We start from the raw sequence: 26,787 nt of genomic DNA on the forward strand, positions 1-26,787 counted from the left end.
TCAGTTTGCAGGAGCATAAGTATGAGTTCAATCATGAGCAGTGCCAGGAAAACATGTGTCAACTTTTGGAGTAGTATACTGATTTAGCAGCCCTGCCAGCAGCTCGTCTCTCTGGAGAATGGGCAGCAAGAGAGAAACAGTATGAATTACCAAAATTACGTAACATTAGCTTGTTGTTCTCTGTTTGGAATTTTATTTTCAATAAAGTTCATGAATGGATATTGGTTTACATGTTTTGACAACATTAACTAAATCCAAAATAAAGTAGAGTTTATGCATAGCAAATTTATCAGCTGATCAGAATTGTTATTGTTATGTTTCGGGCCAGCAATAAATTCCTAAAAGACTAAATGAAATATCTGGGTTTATTTGAGTCCATCAGAACCACAACCTCAACGTTCTCCACTGCAGAGTATCGCTGCAAACATCAGCAGAGAGTTGATCACAACTGCAGCGCACAAGAGTGAGGAGCAGACCATTAATGGAGACGATCTGGGCTAATACCGAACCGGACATTAACCGGTTAGAGTGGGACCTGACAGCGGCTGTAGTCCCTCTGAGTTCTGGGTCATCCTCCAAAGGACTGATCAGGTGATCAAACCTCCTCAGCTCCTTCTAGAGTGATGGTGAAAAGACCAGGATCATGGATCCAATCGGTTTTCATTTGACTAACATGCTTCCTTCGACTGGACGTAATTAGCAGACCAGAGTTCAAAGGTTCTGACCTGAACCTCATAAAGAATCTATAGAGAATATAAAGATTAGGGTGATGGGTAGGAGGCCTTCCTACTATGGGTGCTCTGATAAATTGGCCCATATTTCCTTAACTTTGACCGATGCTTATATGAGAAATCAATTTTATCCACTGATCTAGAAAAAAGGCCTGAAAATCATCCACCGTCTCCCTACAGGTAGAAATGGCCTGTGGTTTTTTTTTAATCAAAGACAAAAGAGAAATCTAACAACTGCTAAAATATGGTGCCACTCCATTTATGTTTACATTTTGTAAACAAGAAAGTTGCCCTCAGTCTCTTCTTAGGAGGTTTTTGTGTAATTTCCTTCAGAAATTCTTAGTGCAGCGCCACCACAGGCAAGGAGGTGAACAGGTTTGTGAAATAGTTTAGATTGTTTGACACAGTGCATCCTCAAAAGTGAACTGCAGCTGCTGAAAATTTAACAATTTTGGTCCCCAATCAAATCGAATCTACAGAACTATTAGGTGAGAAAACACTTCGACGATAAACTATCGAAACAGCAAAGGAGACCTGCAGAAAAATGCTTAGCTGTTGGAGAAGTCTAACTCCCTAAAAAGAGTTTTTGATTAATTATTGAGAACGTAAATAATTCAAAATTACATTTTAAAATGTCATTTTTTTTGTACATTAAAAAAAACCAACAAACTGATTTTACATTTCCATTTTTTAAATTATCTTCTATGGCATTCCTTGCTCCTCATTTCTTGTCATTTGGTTGAATAAAAATAATTTCTAATCTAAATTTTGTTGGGGTCTGAATAGTTTTGGGCTCTGGTCCATCATCCTGGGTCAACTCAGAGCCGAGCTGCTGCAGGATTCATGGAATCAGGGCAATTCCTGGACGCCTCCCAGTGGAGTCGATCGGATTTGATTTAAAATATGCTTTAGCAGCTCAACCTGATTTTGTTTTGAGCTAAACCTAAGTGAACATGTGGTACATGTTCAGTTTCAGTCTAAAGGTCGCTATGTCGGCAATGACATCATTCTGGACTGGAAAGATCTATAGCTGGCAGAACTTCAGGATCACACCTCTTTCAAAATGTTTCCTGGCGCTGAAGCCTCCACAACGCTGAGGCAAGTTTTTGGCAACGGCATGCTGCCGGTTGCACCGCTGACTCTCATCAAATGCTGGAAGGTCCAGACGGAGCAAATTCTCCTCCTCAGAGCAAAAACACAACAAGCTGCAGTCAGATGTCTGAGAGGGCTGGAAACTATGAGGCCCTCTGAGAGATCCTGACCATCAGGAACGCAGACCATCACACGTCAGGAACGCTGAAATCTTAAAACTGTAATTTCAACAATTACGCCATCACGGTTTTGCTCCTCCACCACAAACCAGCTTCCCTCTGAGGGCTGTTAACTCTGCAGCGCTTCATCACCGGGAGGCGCAGCAGTCAAAAGAAGTCTTCATCATCCGCTTTGATCCGTTGGAGATGAAGACCCTGTACCCCAGCAGCTCTGCTCTTCATCCAGACAGTCATCACACGTCAGGTTAGGCTGCGCTCAGAGAGGCTTACATCAGGATCCAATCAGAGTCCAGCCATGTTTGGGAAAATGATCTGGCTCGGAGCAGCCCATTGTTTCAGCACATAGTTATGACAGAGCAGAAATACGGTCCGAGGTTCCGAGGGGAACCAGAAACCAGATACCAGCAGCTGTCAGTGGTGTCATCAGAGCTGACCTGAAATCTGCAGCAGTAGGTACAAACACAGCCGCTGATCCTCGCTATGCTTTGTTTCTATCATCATGATCTACAAACCCTTGAGAGTTCCCCTCCAGACCCTCCAAAATATCCCTGCTGGACGATAGCTCTTCCTGCAGGTGGCGTCCTGAAGTCTCTCTTTTTAAACCTTCAACAATTTAGATGTTGAAACTTAATGAGTTAAAAATTTTTTTAACACAATTCATTGCATTTTTTTAAATGTACAAAAGTCACAATCTGGAACCTTTGTGTTTGTGTGTTTCTAGTACCTCCGAAAATCTGATGCACAGCGACAGCGATGGAAGATGAAGTTCCTTCTCTCGGCCCACTGGGGGTTAATTTCTGCTTCAAAAAATGATCTGATGGGACGCTGGAAAAGACTATTGTTGTGCTCAAGTTGTGCTAAAACGAGTTAGCCTAAAAGTGAAGCTATTCAAGCCAAAACTAGCATCTCAATGCTAAACATGTACAGTACAGACCAAAAGTTTGGACACACCTTCTAATTCAATGGGTTTTCTTTATTTTCATGACTATTTATAAGGCAAGAAATCCCACTTATTAACCTGACAGGGCACACCTATGAAGTGAAAACCATTCAGGTGACTACCTCTTGAAGCTCATCAAGAAAATGCAGAGTGTGCTGCAAAGCAGTAATCACAGCAAAAGGTTGCTACTTTGAAGAAACTAGAATATAAGGGGTATTTTCAGTTGTTTTACACTTTTTTGTTTAGTGCATATTTCCATGTGTTATTCATAGTTTTGATGCCTTCAGTGTGAATCTACAATGTCAATAGTCATGAAAATAAAGGAAACTCATTGAATTAAAAGGTGTATCCAAACTTTTGGTCTGTACTGTAGCAGCAGCATAAACATTCCCAATGCTCACATCAGCGTCTACAGTCCACATTTATAAAGAAGTTCCAGGAATGATCTGGGCTTCCTGAAACACGGAATAGCACATTGCATCAATCTGACGGTCGTAGAACCTAAATGCTAAGGTTTGTGGTTGAACTCATGTTTCTATTTACTCAATAATTTAGCAGCAAAAAGGGCTTTTTGAATTAAAATTTAGCTTATTTTACATAGTTTTAGATTAAAATGTTATTCATTAATAACAGACACTGCAATTAACCTGATTAAGCATGTTGAGTCCCACCATTAGTTTAAAGGCAACAGTTCCCTTACACATTTTTATACCTTTTCCTAAGTTTAACAGAAAAACCAAGGGCTAAAAATTGGATTAGCTAGTTTTGCTGCAAATAGCTCTGTTGTTTGCATATGCGGAGTGACGTAAATGTCAGAAAAGTCACTTCATCATCTTCTTTGTCATAATAGCGGTTGGCAAAAAACTCAAGGAAACATTAATGCCACCTACTGGTAAGGCCGCCCTGTATATCAATCAAGTGCTGGGATGAATAACACAGGCTAACATCTGGTTTTTTTAATGTCATGTAATCTACTCTCACTACCTTTGCAATCAACATATTGAGCATCCCTGCTTTACAGAGATTTGTCCAATGTTCTTCTCTTCTGATCCCAAAAAGCCAGTTTGGACATCATCAGACAGTTTGGGGTGTAAAATCAACCTGGGTCTGATTACTTCTGTGAAAACATCCTTAAAGGTGAACCTGCTTCACATCGATCACGACACGGTCAGAACACCAATCTCCTGACATTGTGAGTGGAAACGCAGAAAGAAAACTGAGTCCATTAGCTGGATGCAGAACCTTTGGTAACCAACATGCATCTGAGATCATCTCATCTCTAAAATTCTGGCTGAACACATGAACTGGTGAGGAGGAGAGTCACCAGGAGACTCGCCCTTCAGGCTCCTCTGACACTAATAGAAAAACCTTTCTGATAGGATAAGAAGGAAAAATTACTGACAAATAGGCCTGTCACAATAAAAAAATTACTGAATAATAAATTGTTCCAGAGGTTTTTGCGATAAAAGATAATATGGTTGTATTGACACCATTTTCAAGTAATATAGTAATGGCATAATGATGCAAGAAGATATTATCAAACCCTAACCCTACAATTCTAATGAGCATTTAATACTGGAACTGAGAGATGTTGTAAATATCCAAAATAAATAAACAAAATGACAGAAATAAAATGTATTTTGAAATATCTATAAACAAAAGTGTCCTTCCCAAAAGGGGCTGGTTGAGACCAAAGCACCAGACTGAGCACTTTTATCATCCAGTTTTGGTAAAAAGAAAAAGAAAAGAGAAAAACGATAAATTATGCAAATGGAAATTATTACGTTTGTTTTAATTTGTCTTAATTAATTGAATTATTGCTTATTGTGACATGTTTTTGGTGTTTTATTTAAGACAGATTTCAGAATCAGCAACATAAATTACACCATTTTCTATTGGTAAATCATTAAACAAAACCTCAATCTAAAAAAATCACAGCTAAATTATCACAACCAAAATCGAATCCATAACAAAATTACTCTCTTTCTCTGCAACTTTAACTTTCTACTAAATACAATAAAACCCCAGAAGAAAGTTTAATATTTGAAATATGTGGAGGTAAAGTCCTTTTTTGTGATTTCTAACCTGCAAGAAGAAGTCATGAACAAAACCTTATTCCTGTCTGAACCGGTTTTGGTTTACAAGAATCCTTCATTTGTCTTTTGTTCCAAACACTTCTGCTGAGAACAACAGAATCTGCTTAAAGAATTGGAGGACATTGACCTTTGCAGACGCCTCACTGAGCAAATGATGGTTTCACCAGAGATGGTTTGGAAAATATGAATTCTCCTTCCAGAAGATGCTCAGAAAGCAGAACTCAGACCAAATCCCACTCCTGCTTGTCAGCCTGCCAGACCAGACCCGGGTATTAAAATGGTCTGGCTCGGCAGAGAGCCGTGGCGTTCCAGCTCAGCTCAGCAGAAAATCCCAGGATGAAAGGAAAAGGAACCCCTGAGGGAGCGAGCCCCTGTTAGCTTTTCCATTTCAGATCGCTACTTTTCATCCCTGCCTCAGATGTAGCGTAAAGACGCTTCCTGTTCAGCAAAAACTGAAGTCTGGTGCTGTGTTGCTAATACCACCTTAAACCAGTGACTTCCATAGCATCTGCCACCTTAAACCAGTGACTTCCATCATCTGCGTTGCTAATTCCACCTTAAACCAGTGACTTCCATTGTCTCTGCGTTGCTAATACCACCTTAAGTCACCTCAAATTTGGAACAAACTTCCAGAAAACTGCAAAACAGCTGAAACATTGAGTTCTTTTATATCAAGACTGACAACCTGCATGTTTAGAGTTGAGCCATAATAAATGGAACATTGACCAACATTTTTGTTGTGTATTGATGATTTTAACTATGGCATTTGACAAAATGTAACATCTATTATTGGTTTTCTTTCATTTGTTTTTTTATGTTTTCACAATGTAAAACATGTTGATGTACAGTGTTGCTGAAATGTGTGAGATAAATAGACTTGATTGATTGATTGATTGATTGTATGACTTTTCTCGTCTCTGTATGTGTCGGTAATTCCACCTTAAACCAGTGACTTCCCAGCTTCATGGAATAAAGCCACCTGTTCCCAGCCCAGATTAAAAACACATGTAGGAAAAGTTTTCCAGAACCAAGCGGACAGTCCTGTGGTGAGGATCCTGCAGGAGGGAGGAAGAACGTCCTCAGAGGACCAGCCTCCGCACCAACTCACTTTTAGGTGATTATTCTAAGTTATATTCAGCTACAACAGATAAAACCTGGTTTACTCTGATTGGTCGTTCACATCACCTTCATCAGGGCTCCGCCCCTTTCAATAAGAGATCAGACAGGCTTTAGAGGCTTCTCCACACTTCCAGTTGCTACTTGCAAAGACGTGCAAAAAGCCTTAAATTCAACATATTTATTCATCTTTTACTGATGCAGTAGCTGTTCACTTCAGATCATGCAATTTAGATTTATCCCGAATTTAGTTTGTATTCATTTTTTTCACAAAAAAGTTGAATCATCTGTATTAACTAAAAACAGTATGTTTGAGCAGCAAAAAAAGTGTAACATTTCAGAGTATAAACATGTAATATCCAAGTGTTGTGTGCATTAATAACATTGTAGCGCTAATTTCAATGCATAAACAACAAAAAAACAAAATGTAACACACTAAGGGTAAAAAATGGACATGAGTTTCTTTGGCAAAGACAAAAATTGCACTTTCTGCATCATTAACTATAATAAACTAACGGAGCACTTTATTTGAATGGGGGTGCACAAGACTGTCATAAACATGACAAAACACCTGTGGTGAACATGAAGGAGTCTTCATTAATGTTTATGGCTGTTTTCTTGAAGTGTAATTCGATAGATAATTACACTTTTAAAGCAAACATGTATTAAAATGCTTTAAAAGTGTCAACTTTTAATTATTCGGTAAATAGTGACACATAAAGCTTTAAAACTTGCACTAGAAGTAAATTAATAGTGCTCTGTGCTCATATTTAAAGCCTTTTTCTTTATTTTATTTATTTTCCAGTGACTTAAAACATCACTGGCAACAATTTATCTTTTTTTTTTTTTATCCCTCCAGGGGGTCTTTTGTGGGCTCTACTGTCCCTTATGTGACAGTAGGCTGACAGGAAACAGGGAAGACATGCGGCAAATATCGTCGGGTCCGGGAGTCGAACCCGCGACGGCCGTGTCGAGGACTCAAGGCCTCCAAATATGGGTCGCGCTAACCACTACGCCACCACGGCACGCCAATAATTTATAATTTTAAATTAAATTGAATATCAACAGGTCGTGTAGCGTGTGTAGAGCATTCATTGTAAGAAAGCAAAGTTGTAAACGTAATAATCGAAATCATTTATGAATGCCTATAGGACAACTGTTGAGGCACAGTAATACTTTTGTCTATTCTTCTGGTTTTGGTCTGCTTTGCATCCACAGAACCAGAACCAAACATGGAGAAGCAGCATTCAGCTTCTATGCACCACAAATCTGGGACAAACTTCCAGAAAACTTCAAAACAGCCAAAACAATTAGTTAAATGAAGCCTAAAAAGCCACCTGTTAAGAGTTGCTTTCAAACCATAATAAATGGAACATTGACCAACATATCTGATGTGAATTGATGGTTTTGATGATCGATATACATCAAAATGTAAAGTTTGTCACTGGTTTCTCTGTTGTCCCTTTTTATTTTTGTGTTTTTATGATGCAAAGCACTTTGAAATGCCTTGCTGATGAAATGTGCTGCACAAATGAACTTGATTTATGGATTTATTTCCTATCTGTGATCTGAGGTCTTATGTTGACTACAATCTGAAACCAAAGACCAGAACCAGTAGATCAGTTCAGGATCTGGTTCCGGTCATTAATGGACTCTTACAGCAGACAGGAAGACGTGTTCCTCAAACGAAGCAGCTGATGGCTTCATGTTAGAGGCCCGTCTGTTGGGTCTGTTCACATGAAGGTAAACCTTTACCATGTCAGTCAGCTGCTCACTAAAGGGAAGGGGCCAACCCTCCATCTCTGTTTTATAAACCTGAGAAACTCAGGAGTCTCCTGGATTCACGTCAAAGCACCTGATGAAAAGCACATGAATGAGGTCCTTACACCCTCCATCCCCCCTTCGGTCCCTGAGACATTGAGCCACAGAGTCAGGAGCTCCACTGAAAGCGAACAGCTGAGGTTTTCCACTGGTGGGGGGAAAACCTCCAGCGGAGGAGGGTTTTCCTCCTGCAGAGGAGAGAGGCTGATGCTGTTGTTCAGTCTCTGGGAGCATAGCGAGTGAGGAGGCATCTCTCAGCCTTCAGCTGCTGATCTGTTCACCGCCCGGAGTTAGACCTGGACACCCCTGAGGTAGGACACAGCCCTGCTTTCAGTAGCACTCACACCTGCTGTGTGTTTGTAGAAGGATGAGATACTGAGGAGATTCCTGCTGGTTCTGAGCAACACCTTTATGATGTTTATGTGCTTTTATTTCCGAGTGAGTCAGGACCGGAGAGAGAAACCTTAATTAGTTTTGCTTGCACAGAATCAGAACAATCAGCGGGTAAATTTCTACCCTGGCACCGGACCAACAAACATTTATCCTTAATGATACAACACATTATCAGAACTATTCACCGCAATGCCAAGCCATCTGCAACTCTGACAGTTTGAAGGACTTCCTGTCCTGCACTTTCAGTTTTAGTGACTGATTTCAGGTGAGAGTTCAGAAAGAGAGCTGAAGCCAGATTAAACAGAGAGACGGGCTTCTGTTCTGGATGTTCTCTGAAAGATGAAGACATAATTTATCTGAGCTAGATTGACTGGTGGGAAATGCTGAAACATATCGCTTTTTAATGCAGCGCAAAGAAAACAAGCAGCCGGAAAATTTGTTTCCAATTTATTTTCGTGTGCCAAGTTGTAAAGAAAGACCATGGTCTCCGTGATGAATGAGTCCGGGGGGGATGGAGAGGTAGAGAGAGAGGTGGGGAGAGGGGCCTTGTCTGGGCAGGATTTGCTGTCGAAGCAGAACCCCCGACCACCACGCATATTTGTGGCACGGCCTGAACTTTTAAGAGGGGGCTCTGAATGCATCGGCGCTGGCGGAGACACGCAACCCTCCGTCTGATGGAGGGATAAATCACTTCATGGTGACAGGGAAAAGGTGAGAGCTAGACAAATATTTACACTGGCTGCACCGCTCCATTCACCCTCCTTTTATAGGAACATAATCCTTCAGAACCTCTGCATTTAGTCCTGAAATGGGTTTGTCAAAGAAATCTGTTTCTGTGATTCTGAAAGGAAATCCAACTGCTAGGCAGAACAAAAGTCAAGTCTTTACTTTCTAACATTATCTGAAGGTTGAGCTTGACGCAACCTTTGGATTTTGACTTCTGAGTCAGAAGGATTTGTTCCTCTTCCTTTCACGACTTCACCTGGTCGGCTGGATTTCATGGTTTGACCCTGAAAAGATGCTGTCCTCTGAGACAAGATGTGCCTCAAGCCAGAGGTGTCAGTTTAAAAGTGATATAAATATGGCGGACTTATTAAAACAGTCAACACAGCGTAGTCCTCTCCTCTCACACCAACCAACTTCATGTCCTCTTTCACCACATGCATAAGTCTACCAATTGCATAATGGCATTCTTCTACCAATAAAGTCACTGTCTGTCCATTGGAACATGTCTCCCAGGCTCAACACAGAGGGAATGATGAGCGGCAGTGAAAGACTCCGCCCTTCGGTATGAACCGAACACACAGACAGTGACTAAAGTTGAACTGTTTTTCAACATCCTTGAGTATCGTCATTAGCCGGCTTGTGCACGTCTACAAGCTTGAAATCTCACATGCACAAATTTCACCGGTTGCTTGGGGGGAGGAGGACAAGGAATTGGCCCTCATTGAGCAAGCTCCATAGGAAATGAATGAAAAGGGAGCAATGTTGCCTCCTGTTATCTCCAGAAGCCTGAGCTGTCCCTCTGCTGTCCTCACTCCTGACCTGTCCTTGCTCATCACTCCCAAGGAGAACCTCAACATCCTGAGGTCTGCAGCCTCCAGTTCTGCCTCCCGTCTTTTCCTCATTTGTTGTGTCTCTAAACAAACATCTCTACTGGTCTTCTACACCCTTCTTCTTGCTCTTGATGAAAATCTTTATCTTTATCCATCCCAACCTGCTTGTAAATGCTTCTTCACCCTCAATTGCCCTGGTCTTTTAACCCCAAGAATCTAAAGTCTTCTACCGTCTTTACTTCTGCTCTCTGTAATGCCACCGTTGCTCTTGTGCTCCTCTCATTTACACTCATGTACTCTGCCTTTCTGCAGCTCATCTACCTCTCTAGCTCTTCCTCCACCTGCATCCTGCACTCACTCCAGATCACAATGTCATCTGCAAACATTTCAGTCCATGGAGACTCCTGTCTAGCCTCATCTGCCAGCATGTCCATCACCAAAGCAAACAAGAAGAGACTTAAAGCCGATCCTTGAGGCACACCTCACTGCTATCTCACAGCTCCAGTGCCCCAATCTAAGGCTATGTTCACAGAGCAAGTAAATGCGACACAAACCCGTATCCAACTTCTTCCACAGCAGTCTGAATGACCACACTTCGATATTTTTACACCCTAAAATCCAAACTCTGCTACTTCCATAGGTGGTGCTAAACCATATCTGTTTTCAAAGCTTCTGAAGTTTCATTTTATCCAGCTTTTACGTAGAAAGCCACATGCTGTAAATCTGAACATAAACAATGGCAGGAAGCTAGCTTCCTTTATCTTAAGATCTTGTAACGATACTGTCTGCATCCACCAGAAGCCATACCATGAGCAAATCTGGATGTAAACAACTTTCATTACGGAATGAACAATTTTAACAGTGAAAGTTGTTGAGCTTTCATTGCTCAACAACTTTAAAACCCATCCATGGATGGCAGTGGCCTGTATTACTGCCGTAAGCATTGACGTCTACATTCTTCTTGTGCGCATATATGGGTCGCCCTGGAGTCGTAAACCATTCACACAGAAGTCTGATTGTGGTTGCATTTAATTAGAGCAGCATGAACCACCACACTAAAAAATTGGATTTTAGCAGAAAATCAGAATTGAGCATAAAGACCAGCTGGGTGAACATAGCCTAACGTACTCCTCTGCCACGCCAGAGCTCCTTATGCAACACCGCAGCAGCTCCTCTGTTGGTACGATTTCGTGCATTTTCTCTAAACCTACAAAACACACAAACGTATGTAGCTCCCTTTGACTTCTTGAAATTTTTTGAGTATTTGTTTTTATAGTGCAAGCCTTTAGCTTTTGATTAATTGTCATACTTCAAAATACTTACATGTCAGTCAATGGGTCCATGAGGACACCAGTGTCCACCTGGCAGTTAAGAGGTTAATAATACACAGGACCACAAACATTCAGTGACTCACTGAACTTGTCTAAACTTGGCTTACAAAGACTGAGTGATCTTCAGCCTGTTCTTGTTGCTCGGAAACAGGAGTTTTTTTCTGGACTAAAATAGAAAACAAACAACCTGACAAACTGAAACAGAAATCCAACAGCCTCTCCATTTAATGTAATGTGGTTGGATGTTAGTTTTCTGTTCCCTCAAGTCCACAAAGACCTTGGTTTTTCTTCTGTTCAGAAACAACTCTGTGCACAGCAGCTTCTTCACTCATGCCAGAGATGAGTCTCACCACAGCAGTCTGATGACACTGCGGTCATGGCATGGTGATGTGTACACAGCCCTGATGAGAGCTGGTGCCAACACTGATGGCAGAGGAGATATGGGGACCACCCTGAGACCTTTATATGCGGTTGTTAGAAAGTCCTTTAATATCCAGGGAGAAAATACCAACGACTAACAGCTTTCACCACAGTCTGTGAGGCAGGACAGAGTTAAGAGCAGAAACACAATCAAAAAGCTTGTGCCAGGCACACTGGTGAGTTGCAGCTATTATAGCAGATTGATAACAATGGACAGGCTCAGCCAAGGAAACATTAGCATTGTTCTGAACAAACCAGCTCTCACTAGCATTGTTCTGAACAAACCAGCTCTCACTAGCATTGTTCTGAACAAACCAGCTCTCACTAGCATTGTTCTGAACAAAATTGGAGAATAGGCTTTACGAGTTTGACTCATAGAGCCTATTCACACCCATTTAGTCCTCTTTAATCAAACTCTACTCCGTTTCAAAAAAGCACCAAAAAAGCTAACTGTGGTCCACCTAAAAACTAAAACCTTGATTAAATTAAAGGGAACTTTGGCACTGTGCATATGTGGATGCAAGCGGACCAGAGATTGCTCCAAAAGCAGAAAACAGTGAAACTGCAGTGTAGTTCTTTCTGGGTCAATTGAACCAAAACAATCAAAGAGTCTAGCGCTAGAGGGAGAAATGTCGTTTTACCAACGACAAAAGAAAAATCTAACAACTGCAAAAGTACTTCTCTACTCCATTTTCATTTACATTTTGTGAAGAAGGAAGTTGCACTTCAGAGGTTTTTATGTTGTTTCCTTGAGTAGTTCTTGGTGAGCGCCACCACAGGTGAGAAGTTATTAGTTAGTTTGGATCATTTGACACAGTGCAGTGTGAAAGTGAACTGCAGCAGCTGAAAATTTAACTAATGTTGCAATGTTGGTTCCCAGTCGAACTGAGTCTACCAGACTATCAGTCTTGAAAAGAGTCGTAATCTCATAAACATCTTAATTTTCATCAGGACCGCTGTGATCAAGCAATCTATTCAAAATGTACAAACTATCCCTTTAACTTATTAGTATGAGACAGTTAGTTAGATTTTACAGTTTGTAATAAATCTTGTCTGCTAAATGCAGACATCTTCATTCTTCAGATGGAAACTGCTGATCAGATTTTTGATAAACGATAACAGGGATTCATAAACACCAAACATAAAACCTTTTTACAAGTTCTCAATCAGATTTGGAGCTTCTACTTCTGGCCCATGTGCTCCTCTTGGCGGCACACAGTAGAGTTATAGAAACTGTGCAGATGAACGGGAACATGTGTTTATGTTTATACTTTTAATGCGCCAACTCTGCCATAATGAGGTTCAGTTAGCATGTACTGTATGTAGAAAGCTAAGACAGATCCTGCCCTCATGGTCTGATTCAGCTGATGAAATTACTTCTTCAGATTAAAAAAACTTTAGTTTGTAGCTGATGTTTAACCCAGTTTATTTAACACCAACCACAACAACCAACAAAGAGAACATCATAAAATTAGTGCTGAAGCTGAACTCCCTCTAGGTCTCACAGATATAACCAGAGGAATAAAACACATCGAGGAGTTTTATACATTAGAAACTTGTTAAGATTAATCATCAATCTAAGAAATATAAATTGAAGTCAGTAAAAAGTTAATTTATCAGATCTGAAATCATTGTGAAGACAAAGCCTCAAAATATGTTACAGTTTTGATTAGACGTGCCTGTATCCTCCATATGGAATAAAGTAGGTTCTGAATCAGTCCGATGAAGGCAGATGATGAAGGCGTAACTGCAGCCAACATCAGACGAAGGTTTCTGTTCCTGTTTAGTCTGTAAAGCAGAGCTGTTCCCATGAGATGGTGCAGCATTTCCACAGCTCTCAGCCTGACTTCCTGCTGTCTCCAGCTCATCCATGAAGCTGTTTTCTCCACACTATGAATTCACCTCAGGAATTGAGCGCAACTTTTTGCAACAACTATTTTCTTTCTCACTGCTTCATAAAAACTAGTTACTACTCCTCTTTTGCTGAGAACCCAAAGAAACATAACTTGGTTTTTTATTCTATTAACACATCTGTATATTTCTTAGAATCTGCTTCTTATATTTTCCATAAAATATGTAATTTAGTCATATTCTATTTGTTTGCACCAAGGGACAAATAAAAGCTTAATCTATTATTTTCTCCTCTGTAAAACCTCTACAGGAACCTCCCAGTCGAGGAGCCTTTACCACATGTAGAAAGATCAAAACGACACTCAGACATTCAGCTCCTCACATCCCGTCAGTCTGCACATGTTCATCCCTCTGCACAACCAAAACACACATTTCAGTGACACGTTCCACCCAGAACCAGCTGTAGTTTGATGCCAGATTTTGGCTGCAGACAAACTCAAATAGAGAGAGGGGTAAGTCAGCCCATGAACCAACTGGCGGATTAATTCATCTGCCTGCCTCACCTGAGCAGAAGTCAGGTTAGCAGCAGAGGTGATGGCAAAGGTTGGAACTGTGGTGGAGTCCAGATTGTTTTTATTCACCTTTTTAACTCGGCAATGTTTCCTTCAGCCGTCCATCTGCTCTGTTTACGCTGCAGACTGACTCAGCGACCGCCATGTTTATCCCTGGCTGTTTTCTCTGATGTCTCAGACTGCAGGATTTCTACATATTTACATATTCTTTTTCAAAATTTATACAATTTTGAAAACCTTTGTGAGAACAAAACATTTACCTGGTTGCATTTTATGATCTGTCTGCTCCTGAAATGTTGAAACAAAAATTATTTTAAAGTAATATTCCCCTGTTTCCTCTGAGCGGGATCAGCTTTGATCTGTTTATGACTTAAGGAAGATAATCTGGACTAGATTTTTCCAAACTGAACACAGATGATCTGAAGAACAGTTTGTGATTGAAGGTCATTTGTTTGTTGTGACAGTCCCAGTGTAAGAACTATAGGTCATCTTTATTAAGGAAAATTTTAACTGAAGTATTTTTCTGTCAGCAAAGAAAACTCAAATTATCAATGATTTGAAACAAAAACTAAAAATGTGAAGGAGCAAAACAAAAGGGCTTAGAAGCTCAGATTTGGTTAGAAGCCTGCATGCATAACCACTATATATGAAGCAAAACACACTGCACTTCTCCCTGTTAAATTAACCAAAATAAAGAGAAAATTGTTAACATTTTTATCTTCCAATAAAAGAAACAAGAACAGCCTAAAATATAAAATTAGTTTATATAGCCAAACACAGAAAATGATGCCTCGAGCTTTCTGAACTGCACCAGTCTCAACTGCCATAAATAAATCAATGAAACAATAAGCAAATAAATACATAGATTATCTAATACCTTATTTGTGATCATTTAAATATATTGACATTTTCAGGTAAATAAATGTATCTGAAAATATTTTAATGTTTCAATAATTTATAAAATTTATATATTAAATGTGAAAATCATTAAAGATTGAATTCATTATATTTCAAAAGCCTAAAAATTATTTCAGATTTTAATTTCTCTTACAGTCATATGATTCAAGAAACCATGAATTTATTTAATCTATGGATCAGTGAGAGTGGGCGGAGCTAAGTGTTGTATATCCTGCTGATTGGTCTGAAGCCGAGTCGCTGTGCGGGTTAACCAATCAGATGTCAGGCTTTATTTGATGAGTTATAGCAACAACTTCATGACAGAAACATAATAATTTACCTGTAACATAATGATTTTTTTATTCTTAAAAATTGATACTTTTTTTATTTGTTTAATGAATTTATAAGTTTCAAATATAGAAATATTTATCTGATTGATTATTAATTTGTTGAATGGTGCCACCATTGACACACAGAAATCCTGTTGGTTTGAAAGCTAACCCGACCTCTCTCCTCCTACAGCTCCCCTGGTGGCGCCTGTTGTTCAACCAATCAGATCAGACTAAACCATGAGGCTCCTCCTCCTGCTCTGCCTTCTGACGCTCGGCCACTCCAAGCCCTACCGGCCCGTCAACGTCAAGGAGCTCATGAAAACCAACGACATCATGATGGCAGACTGGGATGACGATGACGATGACGACGATGATGATTACGATGATGAGGACTGCCCGGCTCACTGCCGATGTTCACCTGGAGTGCTGCAGTGCTCCGATCAGGGTCAGAGTACTTTTTATGTTCTACTTATTGTTAAAAAATGTCCCCTCTTTTGCTCAGGAGTATTTATTTTTCCATATTTATCCACACCTGGAAAATACTTTCTTGGTGGTGTTGGATTCCAGCTGGCATTTAAATCCAGCAAAAAATTAAGAAATGATCCCATCAATGGATCATTACTGCCTTTTATTGTGAAACTAAAACATTTTAGCTGTTGTTTGTTTGGTAAAAGATCATAAGTCATTTGTCCTGCTAGCGCTAGACTAGCACATTTGTTTAGGCTGTATTTACCTAGAATGCCCCGCGCTGTAGTTCGCTTGCAATTTTTGGAGCGGTTTTTGGTCTGCTTGACGTTCACATATGCATTAGAGTCACACCAGAGTTCACTTTAATCATACTGATACCAAAGTTTTTAGGCTGACGAGAGTTTCTTTAGTTGGTCCGCATTAGAGTTTTATTGCACATTCACACCTCCCTAAACGAACCAGACCTTCTGGACAAACGGACTGCAATTCGATCAAAACGGTCCACACATGGCTGGTGTTTAAATTGTTTTAAATATCTGAAAAGTTGGAAAAAACGCTAAAGCTTCTTTTGCTTTGGTTGTGAAGATTGTCTAACCCGTATCTCGGTTAAAGTACATTATTCAGTCGAAAACAACCTTTAAAAAGAGCGTACCAAAGAACTGACTGAATATTGATTGTTTTAATTGAGGATAATGAGGTTATAGAAGATCCGTGGATGAAACAATAAACTGGTCCAGGTTGTTATTTAGGAACTTTTGGTTTGGAAATAAAAGAGAATAAAAGATGTTTCCATCGCTCTTGATGCTTCAGTGTACAAGCTGTCCCTGAATGCATCATTTAGTACTTTCTGGCCAGTAATTCATTCAGGTTTCCTTTGTGCTGCAGGTTTAATTTCTGTTCCTGAGAAGATTCCTGAAGAAACGGTGATGATCGACCTGCAGAACAACGACATCACCGAGATCAAGGAGGACGACTTCAAAGGCCTCAACAAGCTTTATGTAAGAGAGATTCAACTGCAGGACAGCAGATTCAGATGGAGGATGGATGATTATGAAAGATTTAAAATATCAAGAACTAAAAAAGTGCAACAGATTCCACTGCTACTATTTATTTAAAGATGAAGATGTTTGGATTTAGAGTTGTGATGAAGCTGCAGCGCAGTGTGGACTCAGATTTACAGCCTGTCATGATAACAAATGTTGCTAGACAATAAAAATAATAAAGTTATTGATGATAAATAACTTCTGATAATATTGATGTTTTGACATCAATTATTCTTTTTCCGAGAAAGTAAACTTTCTCTATCTGCTTCAAGCCATTCTGGACCAACAAAACGCCTTCTTGAACAGAGTAAAAATAATACAAATAAAAAATAAACCAGCAGTAGTCATCATCATCACCACCACCACCATCATTATTAAATAGGTCAATAATCCAGGTCAATAATCAATATAATGGGAATAGCATTATAATGCAATATGAAGTCTCTATACACAAAATTGTCCTTCAATAAAAGGGCTGGTTGAGACCAAAGCATCAGTCTGAGGACTTTAATCATCCAGTTTTTGGTAGAAAAGAGAAAAACGATAAATCATGCCAATAAAAATTATTGAGCTCGTTTTAATTTATCAAGCGGTTAATTGATTTACTGCCTTTTTTCGGCAAGTCGACACTGGAATAGAAAAAAACTCAAATGTTTTAACCTTTAAACATTTTTTATCATCGCAGGAAGTTATTTTTTTAGTTACTTGATTAAATTTTTTTAGTTAATTAAAATAAAAACTAGAGATAAAAATAATGCTGCAGAATATCAAAAATCACTTTGTCATTATAATTGTTTGGAATATCTTCACATTCAATGTGATGCATATATACATCAACATATGTTGCTCAGTGAAAACATCTATAAAATAAGTTTAATACCATGAAACTAAGTTGTTTCATTGTCTAAACAGCAGGAGCCAGACATGAGTTTATGTTGTCGGAATGGAAAGTATTAGATTTTATTTCTCAGTTAATCATTAACAATCTGGGGTTAATGTCTTGGATTAACGTTTGGAGAGGACCTAAATCAGAAGGACAGGAACACTGCAGACCTGATTATTCAATGAGTCAATCAACTTTATAACTAACCAGATGTTTCCCTGATTCAATTAAATTCGATTCAAAAATACTTTATTTAAGACTGCACAATGTGTCGTAAATTAATTGTCATCGCAATATCTGTGTGTGAAATATTCATATCTCAACGGTCAGTTTGGACTGTAATAATTGTGGGTTAATGAACTCCAAGTATTATGAAACCTGCATTTTTCATACTATTGTAATGTTAAGCCAGATTTACAGAGTCTTACGGCAGCAGATGTTCATACTGGACACTAATGAGTTGCGTTAGTAAGGAAATGCGAATCATATCCAACTTTTTCTTGGCAGTCTGAACGGCCCAATTCCGATCTTCTAACCTTCCCAATAAATCCAATCTGTTCAACTTCTGAATGTGGAATTAAATTGTATCTGATCATCCTCAAAGTATCTGCAGTCATTTTGCATTTTATCTGACTTTATCCGAGACATCATGCGTTGTAATTCTGCACCAGAAGAGGGAAGATGGTAAGTCTGGACGAAAACAATGGCTAAAAATGACAATAATGAAGTGATGAAAGCAGCTTGAGTCAGTGAAAAATGACATCACAACCCAACAACTCGACTCCACATCCAAACAGACTCCTCTACAGAGGCTGCTGTCAATGCTCCACCTCTGCTTTTAGCAGGCATTTCTTTTTATCCTTCGCCTGGTTCTGATCTGGTGACCATGCTGTCAGCATTTATTGTATTGTCTATAATTTATAAATTTCTTATCATGATTGTCGTTTTGATTGTTGTCCTGATAAATTCATAATGTTTCAAATCCCAAAAACTGTCCGTAGTGTTGGGATTGTTAGTTTTACTTTTTTCCCCCCCCAATGTTCAATGAAAGCATTAATAAAAGTTTAGAAGTGCAAAAGTTGATTAAACACAGTTATATTTTGTAGTTTAATGATATATAACACACTTCTTTATCTGAATGGTGTCCCAAATAGGAATGGTATTTGTGTTTGTGGGGCTATTATTGCACACAGCCACAGTCGCACAGTTACCTAAGAAAATAAACCAAAAAACAGGTAATAAATAGTTCTTAAAAAGATAAAAGTGACTTTTTGTCACTTTTATCTTTATCACAATGGAACCACAAAATAGCGTGATAAAGCTTTGAGTCCATACTGCCCACCCCTACTGTCAGCTCTGAACAACTTTAAAACAGTCGTACAATGAACAAGAAAACAGAAAACAAATTGGTAATTGAGCATCAAGACCTGCTGTGGTCCTTTGTTGAAAATTTGTGTATTTCTTCATATTGAAAAGAATATTTAATCACTTTTAGAATTTCTCCCTGTTCTCTATTAATCACATCAAACTGCTGCAATGCAAAAAAATCGTTCCACTCCTGCAGAATTAGATTTCATCTCATCTTCTCCCACCTTCAGGGTCTGTTCCTGATCAACAACAAGATCTCCAAGATCCACGCCAAGGCCTTCAGAAACATGGACCACCTGCGGCTGCTGTACCTGTCCTACAACCTGCTGACGGAGATCCCGGCCAACCTGCCTCCCAACGTCATCGAGCTGCGCTTCCACGAGAACAACATCAACCGGATCCAGAAGGAGGCCTTCAAGGGCCTGAGGAAGCTGCATGTGTTGGGTGAGGCAGCCTGCCTCTGAACCAGGGTTATAATTCGTTTAGGTTTTTTCATTATAGATTATTTTTAGTTTGTTGCGACTTTCTGTTTGTCTTATTAGTTAGTTTGTGTGTTTTCCACTTAAATATTGTTTAGTTTTAGTTCAGTTTTCATTAGTTGCAGCACTAGTTTTAGTTTTTCAGACTTTGTTTGATTTTTAAAAAGGATAAAGTATTGCATTGTGATACAATTGATTGGGTAATGAATACTCAAGAAGATGCTCTTTTCAATTATTTTTGCCGTTTAATCCCAACTTTTGCTGCCGTCATTTTTTGTGGACTAGTGTAAGTGTACAGAGTGTAGGGCTGTCACGGTGACAAATTTTGCTTGCCGATAAATTTATCCCAGAAGTTATTCCGATGAATGATAATATTGTTGTTTTGAGACCATTTTAAAGTAATATAAATGGTAATTGAATAATAGTGCAAGAACAAATTCTCAAAGATCTCAAAGATTCTCAAAGAAAATTTAAATTCTAATGAATATAAAACACTGGAACAGAAAGACATTTTAAATATCTAAAATATTTAAAACAACAGAAACAACAAATGAAATTAATTATGAAACAGATGTGAACAAAACTGTCGTTCAATAAAAGGCCTAACTGACACTGAAGCACCAGGCTGAAGACTTTTTTCATCCAAAAATACTTTAGGTAGAAAAAGAGAGAAAAGAGAAAAACAATAAATCATGTATTTTGAAATTATTGAGCTCATTTTAATTTATAATGCGATTATAATTGCTTTAATATTTATTGTGCCCGGCCTAATGGAGTGCCGTAATTTGCCGACAACTAACAAAAACTGCCTGTGTGGGAGATAGAATCAAACAATATAGTTCCAGTTCTTCCCGTTTTTATTTGTTGCAGTTCACAAAAATATCTCCTTAATTTCAGATTTTGTTATTTAGTTAGTTTTACTTAACTATAATAACCTTGCTCTGGACTCAGCATCAGGTGTTAATTAGACCCAGACGTGGCTGCAGTACAGACTGAGCCTGAATCAGAAATCTGCAGCTGCACAGAACAGAAAATAATGATTCATCTGAAGAAATAAGCAAACACAGCTTCAACAGAACAGAGTTTAGGCTGGTTAATCCCAACTAAACAGGATCTAAAGTCTGGAACAGCCAAACGACAGCTATGAGAAATGAAATGATGTCGTTTAAATTGGTAATTAGATGTACCAAGATTACCGGAGGCTGTAATAATGGCTGATATCCAGGCACCTCCAAAACTACAGCTGAACAATAAATCAATAAGAATATTGTGATTGACACGTCATCAATATCAGTAGATAACATATCTGATAGAATATTCAATATTCAATATATGGCATATTCACTGAACTCTGATCCAGAACCACAAAGCATTCTGGGAGGCGTAGGCAGATTAAAGACTTTAGTCACTAAACCTCTCAAGGCTAGCTAAGCAATATCGGTGGCATAAGCTGACAAAAACTGCTAGTTACCTAGCAACTCACTCATTCTTCAGTTGCCTAGCAACAACTTGAGTGATTTTAGATATTTAAAACAAACAAAAAAAAACAATCAATAATTATCGATATCGACTGATGTAAACACTTATATCGTGATATGTTTTTCAGCCATATTTCCAGCAGTAATTGAATCTGTCCACCCGTTATAATCTGGGTTCACTGACTAACAAAAACCAATATTTAGATTCTGGATGAAACTAAAGACTTTAGTACAAAATAAGCCGAATTAAAGCCGACTGTGAGTTCATGCAGAACTTTCTCCACCTATAAACTGTGACTGGTAAGCACTTTTAGGTATTTGACAAATTCCGAGTACAGATGCAGAGTTAGTTAATAAGTGTGTACTTAAACATCACGTAAAATCATTTAGAAACAATTTTCGAAAACTGAATTTTCCATGAAACACGACTGGAACAGACGAATGTGACTTCAGGCGATGTTTCTGCTGATTAGCTGATCTTATTCACAATGAGCTGAATATAACTGCATCGGTTTACGGTAATAAAACAACCAGTTTCTAACTAAAACATTATTTTAGTTAAAAGCACCAGTTTCTTTCCATCAGCAGGTCGATGATGTTCCACCCTGAATCTTTGTGATTTATTATATTTACAGCTCATTTAACCAAATTTGTGCAGATCTCTGGGAGCAACCAATGCTGGTTTCCACTGTACTGTAATTAACCATCCATGTTCGCAGTCATGTTGATGGATGAGCTCTAATGGATCCAGATGTTGTGTGCTTCCCCAAACAGAGCTGGGAGCCAACCCTCTGGCCAACAGTGGGATCGAACTGGGAGCCTTCGACGGCCTGTCCACTCTCTACATCGGCATAGCAGAGGCCAAGCTGACAGCCGTCCCCAAAGGTCAGACACCAAGATGAAGATCCTCTCACATCATCGTCACTGCGACATGCTGCAGTCGTCCTCTAACCCTCATGATTAATCAGCCATATCATCACAAGCAGCTGGATTTATGATCATGTGTGCTGCTTTTCCTCCCAGCGCTCCCGACTTCCATCACTGAGCTGAGTCTGGACTACAACAAGATCTCCAAGGTGGAGGTGGAGGACTTCAAGAGATACAAGAACCTGCAGAGGTGGCGACCATCCGCGGTGTTTTCTGCAATCTATCGATTCACCGTCTGTCTTAGCATGCAGTTCTACTGGCGGCTGCTGCCTACAATTACTGTATTAAAGAATCATCTAGAACAGTCTTTCTTAAAATGTGGTCCGTCAGGCACTGCATGTAAATATTTAAAAAGTGACGCAAACAGTTAGCTTGCCAAAGGATTGTGTTTAAAAATAATAATGGATAAGCAGATTAAGAACGGGCCACTGAAAAGAAAAGCTGAAAATATCGGTGGAAAAAAACAACAACAGCAGGACTACTTAATTCATGTCACTTCAACAGCTACTATTATTTTTATTTAATTTAAAAATATTTATTTGGCAAATAAATATAGTAGATAAATACAGTTCATAGAAGGATAACTTTCATATTTAATGGTGCAGAAGAGTTGTTTCTGCCACAGCAACGAAAGTCTATTTTTCTTTTATTATGCTATTATTATTATTATTATGTAGTAAAGCACAACTTATTTTTTTATTTCCACATGTTTGACATCATTGGAAAGCCTAGGATCTACACTTTCACCATCTGTAAATAACTCAAAGCACAGCACACTAGTTCATGGTTTTGTTGTGGCCACTGACATGTACAAAACAGAACCACCCTTCTTATTAGGATGAACAAAGAAGACAACAATAAATGAGTTAAGAGACTAATACTGTACTTATTAAGATGTTGTGTTATTGCACAGGCAATTTCACGTTAGGTAGTCTGTGAGTATTTGTGAAATTGGTTAAATGGTTAAGTGATCCTCAGTCTGAAAAAGTTTGAAAAACACTGACCTAGAATGATCTGTCCACTAGTTTTTGATTCTTGGACTATAGTAAAATATTTTTATCCAAGAAAAGTTATTTTTAACAAAACACTAATTAATTCAGCATAAGTTTAAAAAATAAACTAGTTTTTCTTTGTTAATTTGCTAGTATACTGTGTCATAAAAATCCTATCAGCTAAAATATTATTATATATTTGGATTTGTAAACTACAGTGTAAAAGTGTGTAAAAACATTAGTCGTTTTTTCAGCGCCACTGAAAACCAAATTGGACCTGGGGTACACCTTTTGTGATGTTTACGTTGGCGTGTATTAGAAATGATGCTGTTGTTGATGATTTCCAGCATCTCCTCCAGACATTAACACCTCCCCAAACATCCCTGCAGGTTAGGACTGGGCTTTAACCAGATCCGATCCGTGGAAAACGGCAGCCTGGCCAGCATCCCGGACATCCAGGAGATCCATCTGGACCACAACCGTTTGAAAAAAGTCCCAGCGGGCCTCAGCTCCCTGCGCTACCTCCAGGTGAGCGGGTAACCAAAACAAGTCCGGGGCATCACCAGGACCAAAGTTAGCACTTCATAATCCCTCTTTGATGACCAGTTTTATATGAAAAAGATGAAAATGAAAATTATTTTCAAAGGAAATAGTAAATATTACAAAAGAAAGTCCAGTTGCTTTCTTTTCATAGATTAAGATTAAGATGTTTGAGTTTTAACAAAGTGATGCACATTTAAATCCATTCTCAACCTCCAAAACATTATCCAAATGAATTACTTAAATACTGGTTTTCTGAATAAAAATGGCGCCCCCAGGTGGTACCATCAGAAAACACAAGGGTTCCTACAGAGGATCTAAATGTTCAGAAGTCTCAGCCAGAGTCTGGCTGATGATAAGGACTCTAAAAACATTTTTTTTCCTGGTATTAATTAAATTAATTTAAACTGATAACTGCACTTTTAAAGTTGCATTTTGTTTTAATTTAAATAAAATTAGATAAATGTTGCTGCTATTATCCATAAAATAACTGAAGGAAAATTGAGTCTAGTTATGCTGAAGTTTTCTTCCTGTTACAAGGAAATGTTTCATCCCCATCGTCAAAGGACTGCATTCATATGATTGTAGTGAATTGGTATGAAACACATTTATTTGATATTTCCATATAAATATTTCCATATATTTGGACTAAACCAGACTTGCTGATTTAGTAAACTTATGTAACACCAGTTTATTTATGTAACTTATGTTACATAAATAAACTGAATCTATTTATTCATTTTCTAATAAGTGGATCAAGGAACCTGCAGAACTTTTCTTTTTAGGTTAACTGCTAAATTAAGCCAAAGCAGCCTGCAAACATCTGACAGCAACATATTTGATGAAACTCAAATATGCCAAAACAAAACCCAACAAAAGCCAAAATTTCACCACAACATCAAACAAAGACTCATGGTTTGGTTTCCAGGATATCACCAAACCAAATTAAACACAAAGTCTCTCCGTCTGCGCAGGTAATTTTTCTTCATGGCAACAAAATCAACAATGTGGGATACAACGACTTCTGCCCCAGATCTCCCAGCGAGAAGAAGAAACCGTACTCTGCCATCAGCCTATTCGCCAACCCGGTGAAATACTGGAGCATCCAGCCGGCCACGTTCCGCTGCGTGGCCAGCCGGCGGGGCATCCAGCTGGGGAACTTCAGGAGGAAGTAGAGCAAGATGGCGGCCACTCCGAAACAGACCCAACATCCTCATAACAGAAGGAGGGGAAAAAACCCTGTAGGCTGAAAACTGTAGGAAATTAGACTCATTTCTCATTATATTGGCGTATATTAGAAACGATGCTGTTGATGCTGGTTCATTCTCTCTGATAAATGTTGAATCATAAGCTAACAGCAGGGGGCGTTTACTGGGGAGTCAGTATTTGTATTTTTATGAAAACCACTCTGACATTTATTATGGGCTTCAAATAAAGATGCTTTTAGTTCTTTTTATTCTAGCCTGGATAAGATCCACCTGATATTTGTAAAACTTTATAAAATCTCTTTTGAACATTTTTATTAATGTTGGGATGTTATAATTTCCACAGAGGACAAAAACTGTAACATATGAGGTGCTTAAATATTGCTTTTCCCTCCTGAATAACTGGCTCTGAGTTGTTGTACGTAATCTGACTGCATGCTTGTGTCGTCTGTATTTAGAGGCTGAGGTCCGTTTGGATCAGAACTTTGAGTCCTCTGCAGGGCCGAGGACAGACTGTTCGTTTGTTTCATCCAGACAGCTTCAAAAGTCCCAACCTGGAACGTCAGAGCATCTTTTGTTTCAACATGTCTCCTCTGAAATGGTGCTATATTTATTGAGGATGTCTAATAAATAAATCTGAAACACCTCAATCATTCATTCTTTCACATCTTTGTCCCGAACAACAAGTTTAGGTGTAAAATTGAGATATTTCTGCAGTATCATACAGCAAGCATGTAAAAAGACTAACTACGTGGGATATTTTAGATTCTGCAAACGTAATAAAAACAAATAGTTTCATTGTGACAAAAGATGGTTTTGAAATGTCATTTCCTAAAACGCATCCAATTTAAAAGAATAGAATAGAAATATCCTTTTTTATTGTCCCAAAGAGAAAATAAAATCAGGTTTAACTGCAGCAAAGTGACAGAACCTCAAGTAATGTAGGTTCACATAAAGGTTAAAATATATAAAAACAAAACTAAGAATAACATATTGCACAATAAGGTCAAAATTACATAATAAAATCAGTTGCAGTTATTAACAATTTAAAAAGTATATAAATGAAATTGGATCCCTGCCTATCCCTGTTTTGGTATTTTCTTTTGTGGATCATATCTAAAATATTGTAAAGATTATGCAACCTGGGTAGTCAAGATGGCGTCAAGATGGCGCCGGCGCAGCTGGCTGCCTGCAGACGCAGCTCCCGTCGTGTGTGTTTGTCTGTGTATATTTGCTGTAACCGATTAAGGATCCATGCTTGAAGAACCCATGGATCATCAGTTGGGCTTTCTACAATGGCTGGATGTGGTTCTGTCGATGTTCTCCGCGTTCGTCTGCTACTTTTTCTACTCTTGGTTGCGGAGAACCGAGCGGAGCAGCGGCATTGTGTGCCCAATACCGGGGTTTATTGCACAGATAAATCCCAATTAGGCTCCCCATTAATTTTAACGCAAATAAGTCATTTTATGTTAAAAAAAATTCCATTCCTGCCAGAGTTTTAGCATTTTGAATTACAGTTTTAGTCAGAAGAGATCATTTACCACAAAGAAGAATTACAAGCAGACTGAGTTCCCCATAGATCGTTGCTTTAAATCCCCAGCTGTGGTGCCGGTTTGTTGGGTCTCCAAAATACTTTTCTCTGTCAACTGATCCCTTGACTATTCATCAGAAGATAAAATATGAGAAATATTCTCTTCAATAAGATCAAATTTAAGTTTGGGGATTTTGGCCTTGTATTCTGGCCAGTTTTAAGTTACACATTAAAACTCAAGTTTGGCAGCCCAAACCAAATTACACCTGCCTTGTGTTTGCTTTTTCCCCTCAAAATGTTTATACATTTCTTAACTGCAAAGATAGAAAAGAGCAGAAAAATAATGAGATGTAAGCCTGAATATAGGTGAAAACTAAAAGTTGTAAAAGTGATGACGTATAAAATTTTATGTGGTTAAATTAGGAGGAGCTGGAACAGGTGGCTGGGGAGAGGGAAGTCTGGGCTTCCCTTCTGAAGCTGCTACCGCCGTGACCCGACCCCGGATAAGCGGAAGAAGATGGATGGATGAATGAATGGATGGATGGA

The 26,787-nt window shown here is 38.8% G+C and overlaps 2 protein-coding genes across 2 annotated transcripts in view; one reads left to right on the plus strand and one right to left on the minus strand.

Moving 5' to 3' along the window:
* The window catches only part of cenpp (centromere protein P), a 90,131-nt gene that overhangs the window by 25,880 nt on the left and 37,464 nt on the right, over window positions 1-26,787 (minus strand).
* aspn (asporin (LRR class 1)) lies at window positions 8,080-25,360 on the plus strand. Its single transcript, XM_032550649.1, has 8 exons — window positions 8,080-8,286; window positions 15,518-15,772; window positions 16,681-16,793; window positions 19,320-19,533; window positions 21,821-21,931; window positions 22,070-22,163; window positions 23,355-23,493; window positions 24,480-25,360. Exons 2-8 carry the CDS (start codon window positions 15,565-15,567, stop codon window positions 24,678-24,680), a joined length of 1,080 nt encoding a protein of 359 aa, XP_032406540.1. The 5' UTR covers window positions 8,080-8,286; window positions 15,518-15,564; the 3' UTR covers window positions 24,681-25,360.

This window comes from Xiphophorus hellerii, chromosome 20 (assembly GCF_003331165.1).
Source record: "Xiphophorus hellerii strain 12219 chromosome 20, Xiphophorus_hellerii-4.1, whole genome shotgun sequence".
Taxonomy (NCBI): domain Eukaryota; kingdom Metazoa; phylum Chordata; class Actinopteri; order Cyprinodontiformes; family Poeciliidae; genus Xiphophorus; species Xiphophorus hellerii.

Excerpts from the sequence above, each read along its gene's own strand:
- aspn (XM_032550649.1), top strand. The coding sequence starts at position 15,565 with ATGAGGCTCCTCCTCCTGCTCTGCCTTCTGACGCTCGGCCACTCCAAG. Across the intron at positions 16,794-19,319 it reads AAGGCCTCAACAAGCTTTAT|GGTCTGTTCCTGATCAACAA; the intron begins GTAAGAGAGATT and ends TCCCACCTTCAG. Across the intron at positions 22,164-23,354 it reads AGATACAAGAACCTGCAGAG|GTTAGGACTGGGCTTTAACC; the intron begins GTGGCGACCATC and ends ACATCCCTGCAG.